This window comes from Pelophylax lessonae (genome assembly GCF_965119305.1).
Source record: "Pelophylax lessonae genome assembly, chromosome: 2".
Classification (NCBI taxonomy): Eukaryota; Metazoa; Chordata; class Amphibia; order Anura; family Ranidae; genus Pelophylax; species Pelophylax lessonae.
In genome coordinates, this window is record NC_138769.1 from 316,350,850 (window position 1) to 316,366,216 (window position 15,367).

Here is a 15,367-nt window from a genome sequence, read left to right on the forward strand (position 1 = left end):
TCTTTGGATTTAGCATCTGGGGGTCTAAAAAGTGTACCTGTGAAGTTTCAGCTCTGTAGCATGTCCGGAACCAGAAAAAAATACGAATTAGGGTTAGGGCTAGCGTTAGGGTTAGGGCTAGGGCTAGGGCTAGGGTTAGGGTTATTTTTATGGCTAGGCTTAGAGGGTTAGGGTTATGGTTAGAGGGTTAGGGTTAGGTTTAGTGTTAGGGGCTAGGGTTAGGGTTACGGTGAGATACTTAGGGTTAGAGTTAGTAGCCCTACCCCTACCCCTCTAACTCTAACCCTAAGCACTAAAAATAACCCTAACCTTAGCCCTGACCCTAGCCCTAACCCTGATTCTATTTTTTTTTCTGGTCCTGGACATGCTACAGAGCTGAAACTTCACAGGTACACTTTTTAGACCCCCCAGACAATAAATCCAAAGAAATTTTTTTTTGTTAAGTTTTTTTTTCTCCAATAATTGGCTCTCTATCAAAAATGACAATTTTTAAGAACTTTTTTTGTGTGATTTAGTGTCTATGGCGTCTAAAAAGTGTACCTGTGAAGTTTCAGCTCTGTAGCATGTCCAGAACCAGAAAAAAAGATAATTTTTCAGTAGAGCAGGGATGGTGGGAACCCCTTTTACACCTATATGATCTTTTTTTTCTGGTTCTGGACATGCTATATATATATATATATATATATATATATATATATATATATATATATATATTAAAAAAATACTCAAATACCAGCCCTCAAAGGGGCTTTTGGGGACAATATATATATATATATTGTAACAGGAAGTCAGCTAAATCTGGGAATGTAGTCACAGGAAGGAGATACATTTCCACCTGATTTAGAAAGTCCATTAATTAATTTAGGGTGTTGGCTACAGAGCTAGCCAGCAGGAAGTTGAAAGGCCTTCACCTGTTCAGAATGAGGGAGTTAAGGCTCTATAATTTGTTCAGAGAAATTCCTATTGTTTGCTGCCTCCAGAAGCTGTGTCCTGAAGCCATGTGGGCTGGGAGCAGGAGGACAGTCAGCGTGTGCCTCCCGACAGGATGTGTGGGCCTGGGAGAAGACCCCCCGGAGTGATGTGTGCCCGGGACGGTAACCAAGGGTGAATACGTCTCAAAGGTGAGAAGACGAACTGCTGATGTGAAAGAAACAAAGGACTGTGTTGCCCTGTGAAGCTATTATAAAAGGACTATTGAGTGTCCGCTGTAGGACAAGGAAGTCTGCCCGACGGTAGGTTGGAGACAGACACTTAGGCAGGTTCCAGTTGTGAGAAGCTAGCCGCCCACAGAGGCAAGGATTTATTTTCTGTTTTATTTTATTTTGGATGTTTTGCTGCATACAGCCTGGTGAAGAAAACACCATTTAATAAACCACACTGTTTGTTTGCAAGCACTTGTCGGCTACCTCTCTGGGAAAACGCACCCCCCAAAGGGGTCATCCACGCCTACCAATGAGTAATCCCTTACATATGGTGGAGGATGCGGGCAGAAGCGAAGATCCCTGCAAGGAAGTGCAAATGTTTGATGAACTTTGTCTGGTGCATGAGATTGCACAATCTATGTGTGCAGGAGAGAAGATCCTGACAGAAAAAAAAAAAAGTGTTTTAAAGAGACAGCGGTCTCAAAATTATTTGATGAACTTTGTTGTGTCTGGTGCAAGTGACTGCACAAACTGTGTGTGCAGGAAAAGAGATCTTGCAAGAGAGAGAAAAACTACATGTGTTGAAGAGACAGTGGTCTGAAAATTGTTTGCTGGACTGTGAAAAATTTGTTTGTGGAGTTATTGAAGATGGGGCGGTCCAAACGCCTGAAAAATGCAAAGATAGATGAAATGAGAGACCGGATTCTATGGATGGAGGGGATGTTGCCGTCTGAACCAGCCCCATCCATGCCTAAAGAGAGTCTACTAAAGAGGAAGGTTGTTGTCCCTAGCAACACTGATGAAACTGCTATGGAGACGCAGTGTGCTCAGATGAAAAGTAAACTCAAAATGGAGGAGATGTTGAAACATCTGATTATATCAAATGCAGCTCAACAGCAAGCAAATGCAGCTCAACAGCAGGCAAATGCGGATTTTCAGCAGAGCTTTGCAGCTCAACAAAAGGCTCATCAAGAGAGCATGGCAGGCTGGAAACAGAGACGCCAGCAGCCAATGGAGGCCATCGGTTTGGAGGAAACCGAGTATGTGTGCAGGGCTGAGTTGGATGCCTTGCAACGGAAAATGGAAGAAAAGGAACAAGCCTTGGAATTGCTTAAAATGGAGCATAGAAACTTGCAGGAAACAAATGAACTACTCAAGTCTCATGTGTCACAGTGGGAAGAATCCACTGCTCTTCTTTTGGTCGAGTTGCAAAAACGCAGAGAGACTATAATGGAGAAAGATACCATCCTCATGGAAAAGGAAAGTGAAATTCAGACTTTGCAGAAGCAAAGTATGGCTGATATGTTGGAGTTGCGTAATCAGCTGGAAAAAAGTCTTCAGTCTTTGGGAGCTACAAAAATAGACCTGCAGGAGTCGCAGGAACAGAATGTTGCTCTGGAAGCGACATTGTCTCTCAGCGACAAAGAGAAAAGTGAAAGAGAGGCTAAATTACTGAGTACTGTGTATGAGCTCACTACTTTAAGCAATGTGGTAGATGAATGGCGTGCGGACTGTGAAAGTTGGAAAGGGGAAGCCCAACGTGTCCAGCAGCAGTTAAAGGAGAAAGAAGCCTGTGTGGCAGAATTACATTCTTATTCCCAGATGCTAGCCAATGAGGTGAAGGCTCTTATGCAGGGAAAAGAAGATTGTGAACATAAGAGGGAAAAAGTAGAGGCACAGCTTCTGGAATCGCAAGTCAAGGTGTCAGAAGGTGACCGATTGTGTGCTAAGCTGTCAGAGAAGGCAAACCGACTGCAGGTTGAGTTGGACAATGTTACAAATCAGCTTTCTCAAGCAGACAGCAAATCTAGAGAAATTGCGGAAGATTTTTCTATCTTGGAATCGCAGCTGCAAGACACGCAGGAACTCTTACAGGAAGAGAGGTGTCAAAGGCTGAGTTTTAGCACAAAGCTCAAACAAATGGAAGATGAGAAAAATGGCTTCCTGGAACAATTAAAAGAGGAGGAGGAAGCAAAGAAAAACCTATCAGAGCAAGTCGCAACATTGCAAGCTCAGATAGCGGATATGAAAAAACGCATGGAAGAAAGCGTTGGTTCATTACAGTGTGTTGAAGATGTGAAAAAGAAGTTTGATCAGATGCTTGGTGAAGAGAAGACTGTGTCTGCAAAATATGCAGAAGAACGCGCCCGTGCAGAAACGGAGGTGCGTGATAACGAGAGCAAAGCCCTGTTCTTGGCTCGCTCCTTGGAGGAAGCTCTAGAGTGTAAAGTTGAACTAGAAAGAGTTAACCAACAGCTGTGTACAGAAATGGAAGATTTGGTCCGCTCCAAGGATGATGTTGTGAAAAGCGTTCAGGAGCTAGAAAAGTCTAAGCGAGTCTTAGAACAGCAAGTAGAAGAGATGAAGATTCCGTTGCAGGAACTGGAAGAGGAATTCCAGGCAACAGAGGATCTGTCCCAAAGAGGGGATAGTGTGCCTGATGCAGTTTTTAAAAGGATCAGTGTTTTGGGGTCTGTCCTGAGTGAGCCTCAGAAATGTGACGACATGTGGCTTGAATCACCCCTTTGGAATAAACCGTTCCTTCAAAAACTTCAAGCATTGGAAAATGTATCATTAGAGCTTCAGCAAACAAAGGAGCTGAGTAAGAAATGTGGTGATTTCTCAGTTCAGGCTGAAAACCTAGTGGAGAAAACTAAGGCTGTTGGTGAAAACGTGAAGCAAATGAATAAGTGCCTTTTCAGGGAGTGTTTCCAAAATGGAACTGGTGAAAGACGGGTGGCAGAAGTTTGATCGTGATCTTGAGATGCATTCCATGTGGAATTCAGATAGAGAAAAAGAACTAGGTGACCTTGAGCGGTCAAATAGTTCAGCAGAAAGTGCATTGAAGAAACCTGTAAAAGAATGTGTTGCAGTTCCATGCTTCTTCACTGATGCAGAGAGGAGGTCTATAATGGATACCACCCAGATCGCTGGGTTCAACTGTGTTGTTGCCTTTGACCCCTATGTTGGTGGAAGGAAAGTTGATGATGTTCTGGTTGGCTACTTCTGTGAAGAGTTTGGCAAGAAATATAAACTGAATATCAAATCAAATAGTAGGCCTTTACTGCGACTCGCTCAGGAGGGCGAAAAGTTTAAGAAGTTGATGAGTGCAAATGCTTCAGATCTGCCTATGAATATGAAATGTTTGAATGATATTGATATCTCTGGGAAAAGGAACAGGGGTCACTTTGAAGAAATGTGTGACAGCCTGTTGTCTCAATTGGAAAATCCTCTGCACAGCATCTTAGAGCAAGCAAAGCTCAAGAAGGAAGATCATTCCCTTTTACAACAAAAAGTCAATGATTGTGTACAGCTGTATGGAGAGGCAACTCAAGTCACAGAGGGATGTCAAGAGTCCCTACTTGGAACAAAGCTTAGTGAAGCAAAGGTTCTCAAAGTTTTGTGGAAAACATTTATGGATTGCAGAGAGAGGCGTCTTAAGAATGTTGAAGACATTAAGACTAGCCGAATTGAGTTGCCTATGGATCACGGTCCTCCGTGGTGGATTGGACAGACGGTTATGAGGGACAAGCTGTCTGACATTTATGAGAAAGCTGTCAATGAAGATGACAGAAACGAGAAGGAGCGAAATGATGCCAAAAATGCAGTTGAAGAATGTGTATATGAGATGAGAGACAAACTGTGTGGCATTTATGAGAAATCCGTCAATGAAGATGACAAAACAGTTTCATCCGGAAGCTTGAGGATAATAGGAGGCTTATCAGTGAGTCAGCAGTGCTTGACACATGCGTGCCTGGAAATCTGTGTCCCAACCCTAGGGTTGAAACAAGAGGGGGGGGTATGTAACAGGAAGTCAGCTAAATCTGGGAATGTAGTCACAGGAAGGAGATACATTTCCACCTGATTTAGAAAGTCCATTAATTAATTTAGGGTGTTGGCTACAGAGCTAGCCAGCAGGAAGTTGAAAGGCCTTCACCTGTTCAGAATGAGGGAGTTAAGGCTCTATAATTTGTTCAGAGAAATTCCTATTGTTTGCTGCCTCCAGAAGCTGTGTCCTGAAGCCATGTGGGCTGGGAGCAGGAGGACAGTCAGCGTGTGCCTCCCGACAGGATGTGTGGGCCTGGGAGAAGACCCCCCGGAGTGATGTGTGCCCGGGACGGTAACCAAGGGTGAATACGTCTCAAAGGTGAGAAGACGAACTGCTGATGTGAAAGAAACAAAGGACTGTGTTGCCCTGTGAAGCTATTATAAAAGGACTATTGAGTGTCCGCTGTAGGACAAGGAAGTCTGCCCGACGGTAGGTTGGAGACAGACACTTAGGCAGGTTCCAGTTGTGAGAAGGTAGCCGCCCACAGAGGCAAGGATTTATTTTCTGTTTTATTTTATTTTGGATGTTTTGCTGCATACAGCCTGGTGAAGAAAACACCATTTAATAAACCACACTGTTTGTTTGCAAGCACTTGTCGGCTACCTCTCTGGGAAAACGCACCCCCCAAAGGGGTCATCCACGCCTACCAATGAGTAATCCCTTACAATATATATATATATATATATATATCCAAAAAAAAACTCAAATACCAGCCCTAGGAAGGGCTTTTTGGGGTGCTGTCCTTACAGCAGGAGTGTACCAAGAACACTGGCTAACAAGACCGGGAACTGTCCCCAGCTATAACAGCAGCACCAGCACTTTCCCTGCTCTCAGTAACACAGAAATGATCTAAAATGGATGCTGCCCTTGCTTTATTTATAGGAGGTGGAAGGGTGTGGGAGGGAGGTATGCTGATTGGCCTGGAATGTGTCTGCTGACTGTGATGTTCAGGGTCAAAGTTTGCCTCAATGATGATGTATAGGAGGCGGACCGAACATTGCATATGTTCGCCCGCAGCGGCGAACGTTCGAAGTTCGCCGGGAACCGTTCGCTGGCGAACCGTTCGGTACATCTCTACTCCTTACCCTTATAAAGCATACCAAGCTTGATGAAGACAAACTTCTCAAAACCAAGCTAGGCAAAATCCGACGAGATCTAGATGATTACAACTGTAAAAAAGTTTTCAATTGGAAAAAAAACCTCCAGACACCCACCCGCACCACCACCCACAAGTCACCCCCCTCCCCCCCACCCCTACTACCCCCATGCCCTCGGCTACACCCGCTTATACCCCCCCATCTTCTCCCCCCCAAACACCGCCGCCCCTTATACTCCACACACCCGCATCGCACCCCACCCACGCCCCTACTCAAACTGCGCCAGTCTCCCAAGCCCCAAAGAAGCAGAAGAACCCGTACCTGCGCAGACTTCCCCCCCCTCCAGTACCCACCCTTGTCCCCCTCCCACCCCCAAAGGCCACAAAACCCTTAAGCCACCACTGTCCACCTTCCCCAGCCCCATACTACCCACCCCAGCCAAACCACCAGGCACCTTCTGCCAAAATACATCCAGAGGACTTGACCATGCCCCAGGAACGCAGTCTCAGACACCCCCACACCCCTCCATCCATATCCCCCCATCTCCCCCCTCAATGCCCACCTCCACACTGGCAGTAGATCATAGGCCCCCCCGTGACCAGCAACATTTTTTAGTGCTTCCCCCCCCGCCAACCCACAACCAGACCAGGGAAAAAAGAAAGCTAGACGAAGAGGAAAGCGGGGGGGCAAACGTAGAAACCCCCAAAAGGGCGAAACTACATACACAGCCAAAATCTTCAACTTATAATCACATACCCTCTCCACCGCAGAAATCTCCCTCCTAAACCGAGGTCTGAACTTTGCACCCTCCACCCTGCCCAACCCCTTCACCATATACAAGGACCTCAACTATTTCATACGTAACCTAACACTCAAACGCTACTATAACATACAATCCACCAAACAATCTTCCATCATGCTCCCCCCACCAACACCGTCCCCCACAGTCCCCCTGGACATCGACCCAGAGGGCCGCAAAATACTGGAGGAACTATACATCGATGATGACGATGAAGACCTCTCCCTGTTCACACAACACCCGTCCTCCTCACCCCCAGTTAAACATTCCTCCTTCAAACCCAAATCTGTCTTCAACCCAGTTCATTCCAAGGGCCCATACCTTCAAACCTTCTACCAAGTGGTTTACTCCGACATCATCAAACTTGGTCAACTGGCTACCCCCACCCATTCCAAACATTCCAACCTTTCCACCGGTGAAAAACAAGCCCTCAAGCATCTCACCCAAAACCCCAACCTTGTCATTAAGACGGCCGACAAGGGTGGAGGTATAGTAATAAAAAAAAAAACTGACTACCTAGATGAAGCCCACAGGCTCCTCTCTGATACCTCTACCTACCATAAGCTCCACCAAGACCCCCTGATTCCATTTCAAGCTGAGGCTCGGTCCCTGACTATTCAGGCACACGAGGCCGGCATAATCAATAAACATGAACTGGCATTTTTCAATAAGGATTTTTTTTGCCACACCATATTTTTACCACATTACCAAGATTCGCAAAAATTCCACCAACCCCCCTGGCAGGCCCATAGTAGCCGCCATGGACAGCCTAACCAGCCCCTTCTCCCAATACGTTGACCAATTCCTCCAACCCCTAGCCCAAAACCTCCCAGCATACATCAGAGACGGAGTGTACCTCCTTGAACAACTCTCCCACTACTCCTGGGAATCATCCTACATGTGGGCATCCCTTGATGTCAACTCTCTATATACCTCCATCCCCCATGACATAGGCCTCAGAGCCGTTACCCACTTCCTCATGGACGATCCCACCATCAACCCTCAACAAGCCAACTTCATCAGCAAAGCCACAGAATTCTGCCTCCAAAAAAACTACTTTGAATTCAATGGCGAGTTTTTCCTCCAGGTCAATGGCACAGCTATGGGGGCTAATTTTGCCCCCAGCTATGCCAACCTCACCATGGGTTATTGGGAAACCAACCACATTTGGCACAATAATCCGTTCGCCGCCAACATCATCTACTACGGTCGATACATAGGTGACATCATTGTCATCTGGGACGGCCCCGAGCCTCTCTTCCAACTGTTCGTCAACCACTGCAATAACAACACTTACAACCTCTCATTCACCTCAGTATGCGACCCCACAGAACTCGCCTTTTTAGACCTCCTATTATACCACCAAGACAAACCCATATTGGCCAAGAATTACACCAAGCCCACTGCGGGCAATTCTTTCCTACACTTCCAAAGCTGCCACCACCCAAGATGGATCTCAAATATCCCCAAAAGCCAATTCTGCCGACTCAGAAGAAATTGCACCAAAGAACATGACTAGTGTTGAGCGAACACGGACTGTATTATTCGTGTTCGTACCGAATAATTGGATTTTTTTTACCCGAACACGGACACGGACACTTTACTGTATGTTCGGGTAAAAATCCGTGTTCGGTCGTTTTATTTCCGGGTTTTGCATGCTTTGGCGCTCTTTTCATGGCGGGCTTTCAACAGCCAATCAACAATCGTTTAACTGGTGTGCCTTAAGCCATCCCAGCCATGCCTGCAAATGTCTTAGTAGCTGTGATTGGCCGTCTGAAGCATGTGACCAAGTCTTTATAAGTTCGAGGCAGCCGCCGCAGCAGCGTCATTCTGCTGCTTAGCTAAGGGACAGAGCACACATCAATGTGCTGGCTGCTGATTAGGGAAAGATAGGCAGGAAAAAAACATTTGTGTCCGGATAGAATTGAGGGACAGGTCGGAGTGTTTAGGCAGGGCGAGTTGTAGGCATTTTAGGGATAGAGTCTGCTGAATTATAGGGTCAGTGTCTTCTACAAACTACAATCGATATTGCTGTGTGGGGGGTGGGGTGAATCTGCACTCAATCCTGATCTACGATCTCTTCTCAATCCTGTTAGGGACAGAGTCTGCTGAATTTTAGGGAAACTGTGTTCTACAAACTACAATCGATATTGCTGTGTGGTGTGGGATTGGAGATAGGCAGGTGTCAGTGATCCACATCCATTTTTCTGTGTGTGAGCTGCAGTGAACACAATCTTTTTGGGCTGCAGTGAACACAATCTTTTTGGGCTGCAGTGAACACAATCTTTTTGGGCTGCAGTGAACACAATCTTTTTGGGGTGCAGTGAACAAAATCTTTTTGGGGTGCAGTGAACACAATCCTTTTTGGTGTGCAGTGAACACAATCTTTGTGGGGTGCAGTGAACAAAATCCTTTGTGGGGTGCAGTGAACACAATCTTTTTGGGGTGCAGTGAACAAAATCCTTTTTGGGGTGCAGTGAACAACATCCTTTTTGGGGTGCAGTGAACACAATCTTTTTGGGGTGCAGTGAACAAAATCCTTTGTGGGGTGCAGTGAACACAATCTTTTTGGGGTGCAGTGAACACAATCTTTTTGGGGTGGAGTGAACAACATCCTTTTTGGGGTGCAGTGAACAACATCCTTTTTGGGGTGCAGTGAACACAATCTTTTTGGGGTGCAGTGAACACAATCTTTGTGGGGTACAGTGAACAGAATCTTTGTGGGGTGCAGTGAACACAATCTTTGGGGGGTACAGTGAACACAATCTTTTTGGGGTGCAGTGAACACAATCTTTGTGGGGTGCAGTGAACACAATCTTTTTGGGGTGGAGTGAACAAAATCATTTTTGGGGTGCAGTGAACAACATCCTTTTTGGGGTGCAGTGATCAAAATCCTTTTTGGGGTGCAGTGAACACAATCTTTTTGGGGTGCAGTGAACAAAATCCTTTGTGGGGTGCAGTGAACAGAATCTTTGTGGGGTGCAGTGAACACAATCTTTGGGGGGGTACAGTGAACACAATCTTTTTGGGGTGCAGTGAACACAATCTTTGTGGGGTACAGTGAACAGAATCTTTGTGGGGTGCAGTGAACACAATCTTTGGGGGGTACAGTGAACACAATCTTTTTGGGGTGCAGTGAACACAATCTTTGGGGGGTACAGTGAACACAATCTTTTTGGGGTGCAGTGAACACAATCTTTGTGGGGTGCAGTGAACACAATCTTTGGGGGGGTACAGTGAACACAATCTTTTTGGGGTGCAGTGAACAACATCCTTTTAGGGTGCAGTGAACACAATCATTGTGGGGTGCAGTGAACAACATCCTTTTAGGGTGCAGTGAACACAATCTTTGTGGGGTGCAGTGAACAACATCCTTTTAGGGTGCAGTGAACACAATCTTTGTGGGGTACAGTGAACAGAATCTTTGTGGGGTGCAGTGAACACAATCTTTGGGGGGTACAGTGAACACAATCTTTGTGAGGTGCAGTGAACACAATCTTTGTGGGGTGCAGTGAACACAATCATTGTGGGGTGCAGTGAACTCAATCTTTGTGGGGTACAGTGAACACAATCTCATACTTCTGAAGATTTGAGGGTGCTGCCTGTTCCATACTCCCCCTACTCCTCATCTAGCCTTTTAGGGGTACAAACAATAGTAATTGGGGCCTAGTGTGGTTGTGTACGTGTGATATACATACACTTTTTTTGGATCATATTTTCTATTCCGCTATTTAATCAAAAACCTTTGGGGATCAGTTAAATTGGGGGATAGTCTGTGTTGGTACGTGTGAGAGAGATCCACCTTTCCAAGTTGTTGGGGTTCATCTCATACTTCTGAAGGTTTGAGGGTGCTGCCTGTTCCATACTCCCCCTACTCCTAGCCTTTTAGGGGTACAAACAATAGTAATTGGGGCCTAGTGTGGTTGTGTACGTGTGATATACATACACTTTTTTTGGATCATATTTTCTATTCCGCTATTTAATCAAAAACCTTTGGGGATCAGTTAAATTGGGGGATAGTCTGTGTTGGTACGTGTGAGAGAGATCCACCTTTCCAAGTTGTTGGGGTTCATCTCATACTTCTGAAGGTTTGAGGGTGCTGCCTGTTCCATACCCCCCCTACTCCTCATCTAGCCTTTTAGGGGTACAAACAATAGTAATTGGGGCCTAGTGTGGTTGTGTACGTGTGATATACATACACTTTTTTTGGATCATATTTTCTATTCCGCTATTTAATCAAAAACCTTTGGGGATCAGTTAAATTGGGGGATAGTCTGTGTTGGTACGTGTGAGAGAGATCCACCTTTCCAAGTTGTTGGGGTTCATCTCATACTTCTGAAGGTTTGAGGGTGCTGCCTGTTCCATACTCCCCCTACTCCTCATCTAGCCTTTTAGGGGTACAAACAATAGTAATTGGGGCCTAGTGTGGTTGTGTACGTGTGATATACATACACTTTTTTTGGATCATATTTTCTATTCCGCTATTTAATCAAAAACCTTTGGGGATCAGTTAAATTGGGGGATAGTCTGTGTTGGTACGTGTGAGAGAGATCCACCTTTCCAAGTTGTTGGGGTTCATCTCATACTTCTGAAGGTTTGAGGGTGCTGCCTGTTCCATACCCCCCCTACTCCTCATCTAGCCTTTTAGGGGTACAAACAATAGTAATTGGGGCCTAGTGTGGTTGTGTACGTGTGATATACATACACTTTTTTTGGATCATATTTTCTATTCCGCTATTTAATCAAAAACCTTTGGGGATCAGTTAAATTGGGGGATAGTCTGTGTTGGTACGTGTGAGAGAGATCCACCTTTCCAAGTTGTTGGGGTTCATCTCATACTTCTGAAGGTTTGAGGGTGCTGCCTGTTCCATACTCCCCCTACTCCTCATCTAGCCTTTTAGGGGTACAAACAATAGTAATTGGGGCCCAGTGTGGTTGTGTACGTGTGATATACATACACTTTTTTTGGATCATATTTTCTATTCCGCTATTTAATCAAAAACCTTTGGGGATCAGTTAAATTGGGGGATAGTCTGTGTTGGTACGTGTGAGAGAGATCCACCTTTCCAAGTTGTTGGGGTTCATCTCATACTTCTGAAGGTTTGAGGGTGCTGCCTGTTCCATACTCCCCCTACTCCTCATCTAGCCTTTTAGGGGTACAAACAATAGTAATTGGGGCCCAGTGTGGTTGTGTACGTGTGATATACATACACTTTTTTTGGATCATATTTTCTATTCCGCTATTTAATCAAAAACCTTTGGGGATCAGTTAAATTGGGGGATAGTCTGTGTTGGTACGTGTGAGAGAGATCCACCTTTCCAAGTTGTTGGGGTTCATCTCATACTTCTGAAGGTTTGAGGGTGCTGCCTGTTCCATACTCCCCCTACTCCTCATCTAGCCTTTTAGGGGTACAAACAATAGTAATTGGGGCCCAGTGTGGTTGTGTACGTGTGATATACATACACTTTTTTTGGATCATATTTTCTATTCCGCTATTTAATCAAAAACCTTTGGGGATCAGTTAAATTGGGGGATAGTCTGTGTTGGTACGTGTGAGAGAGATCCACCTTTCCAAGTTGTTGGGGTTCATCTCATACTTCTGAAGGTTTGAGGGTGCTGCCTGTTCCATACTCCCCCTACTCCTCATCTAGCCTTTTAGGGGTACAAACAATAGTAATTGGGGCCTAGTGTGGTTGTGTACGTGTGATATACATACACTTTTTTTGGATCATATTTTCTATTCCGCTATTTAATCAAAAACCTTTGGGGATCAGTTAAATTGGGGGATAGTCTGTGTTGGTACGTGTGAGAGAGATCCACCTTTCCAAGTTGTTGGGGTTCATCTCATACTTCTGAAGGTTTGAGGGTGCTGCCTGTTCCATACCCCCCCTACTCCTCATCTAGCCTTTTAGGGGTACAAACAATAGTAATTGGGGCCTAGTGTGGTTGTGTACGTGTGATATACATACACTTTTTTTGGATCATATTTTCTATTCCGCTATTTAATCAAAAACCTTTGGGGATCAGTTAAATTGGGGGATAGTCTGTGTTGGTACGTGTGAGAGAGATCCACCTTTCCAAGTTGTTGGGGTTCATCTCATACTTCTGAAGGTTTGAGGGTGCTGCCTGTTCCATACCCCCCCTACTCCTCATCTAGCCTTTTAGGGGTACAAACAATAGTAATTGGGGCCTAGTGTGGTTGTGTACGTGTGATATACATACACTTTTTTTGGATCATATTTTCTATTCCGCTATTTAATCAAAAACCTTTGGGGATCAGTTAAATTGGGGGATAGTCTGTGTTGGTACGTGTGAGAGAGATCCACCTTTCCAAGTTGTTGGGGTTCATCTCATACTTCTGAAGGTTTGAGGGTGCTGCCTGTTCCATACCCCCCCTACTCCTCATCTAGCCTTTTAGGGGTACAAACAATAGTAATTGGGGCCTAGTGTGGTTGTGTACGTGTGATATACATACACTTTTTTTGGATCATATTTTCTATTCCGCTATTTAATCAAAAACCTTTGGGGATCAGTTAAATTGGGGGATAGTCTGTGTTGGTACGTGTGAGAGAGATCCACCTTTCCAAGTTGTTGGGGTTCATCTCATACTTCTGAAGGTTTGAGGGTGCTGCCTGTTCCATACCCCCCCTACTCCTCATCTAGCCTTTTAGGGGTACAAACAATAGTAATTGGGGCCTAGTGTGGTTGTGTACGTGTGATATACATACACTTTTTTTGGATCATATTTTCTATTCCGCTATTTAATCAAAAACCTTTGGGGATCAGTTAAATTGGGGGATAGTCTGTGTTGGTACGTGTGAGAGAGATCCACCTTTCCAAGTTGTTGGGGTTCATCTCATACTTCTGAAGGTTTGAGGGTGCTGCCTGTTCCATACTCCCCCTACTCCTCATCTAGCCTTTTAGGGGTACAAACAATAGTAATTGGGGCCCAGTGTGGTTGTGTACGTGTGATATACATACACTTTTTTTGGATCATATTTTCTATTCCGCTATTTAATCAAAAACCTTTGGGGATCAGTTAAATTGGGGGATAGTCTGTGTTGGTACGTGTGAGAGAGATCCACCTTTCCAAGTTGTTGGGGTTCATCTCATACTTCTGAAGGTTTGAGGGTGCTGCCTGTTCCATACTCCCCCTACTCCTCATCTAGCCTTTTAGGGGTACAAACAATAGTAATTGGGGCCCAGTGTGGTTGTGTACGTGTGATATACATACACTTTTTTTGGATCATATTTTCTATTCCGCTATTTAATCAAAAACCTTTGGGGATCAGTTAAATTGGGGGATAGTCTGTGTTGGTACGTGTGAGAGAGATCCACCTTTCCAAGTTGTTGGGGTTCATCTCATACTTCTGAAGGTTTGAGGGTGCTGCCTGTTCCATACTCCCCCTACTCCTCATCTAGCCTTTTAGGGGTACAAACAATAGTAATTGGGGCCTAGTGTGGTTGTGTACGTGTGATATACATACACTTTTTTTGGATCATATTTTCTATTCCGCTATTTAATCAAAAACCTTTGGGGATCAGTTAAATTGGGGGATAGTCTGTGTTGGTACGTGTGAGAGAGATCCACCTTTCCAAGTTGTTGGGGTTCATCTCATACTTCTGAAGGTTTGAGGGTGCTGCCTGTTCCATACCCCCCCTACTCCTCATCTAGCCTTTTAGGGGTACAAACAATAGTAATTGGGGCCTAGTGTGGTTGTGTACGTGTGATATACATACACTTTTTTTGGATCATATTTTCTATTCCGCTATTTAATCAAAAACCTTTGGGGATCAGTTAAATTGGGGGATAGTCTGTGTTGGTACGTGTGAGAGAGATCCACCTTTCCAAGTTGTTGGGGTTCATCTCATACTTCTGAAGGTTTGAGGGTGCTGCCTGTTCCATACCCCCCCTACTCCTCATCTAGCCTTTTAGGGGTACAAACAATAGTAATTGGGGCCTAGTGTGGTTGTGTACGTGTGATATACATACACTTTTTTTGGATCATATTTTCTATTCCGCTATTTAATCAAAAACCTTTGGGGATCAGTTAAATTGGGGGATAGTCTGTGTTGGTACGTGTGAGAGAGATCCACCTTTCCAAGTTGTTGGGGTTCATCTCATACTTCTGAAGGTTTGAGGGTGCTGCCTGTTCCATACCCCCCCTACTCCTCATCTAGCCTTTTAGGGGTACAAACAATAGTAATTGGGGCCTAGTGTGGTTGTGTACGTGTGATATACATACACTTTTTTTGGATCATATTTTCTATTCCGCTATTTAATCAAAAACCTTTGGGGATCAGTTAAATTGGGGGATAGTCTGTGTTGGTACGTGTGAGAGAGATCCACCTTTCCAAGTTGTTGGGGTTCATCTCATACTTCTGAAGGTTTGAGGGTGCTGCCTGTTCCATACTCCCCCTACTCCTCATCTAGCCTTTTAGGGGTACAAACAATAGTAATTGGGGCCTAGTGTGGTTGTGTACGTGTGATATACATAC

The 15,367-nt window shown here is 44.9% G+C and overlaps 1 protein-coding gene across 1 annotated transcript in view; it reads left to right on the forward strand.

Moving 5' to 3' along the window:
- Nucleotides 1-15,367, forward strand: part of LOC309548087 (uncharacterized protein) — a gene marked incomplete at both ends in the record, with an annotated part of 138,762 nt that overhangs the window by 114,198 nt on the left and 9,197 nt on the right. Inside the window, one exon of the mRNA XM_082248051.1 lies at nt 6,839-7,354. Within this exon, the coding sequence (XP_082104177.1) occupies nt 6,839-7,354 (516 nt within the window). The remainder of the gene's footprint in view (nt 1-6,838; nt 7,355-15,367) is intronic.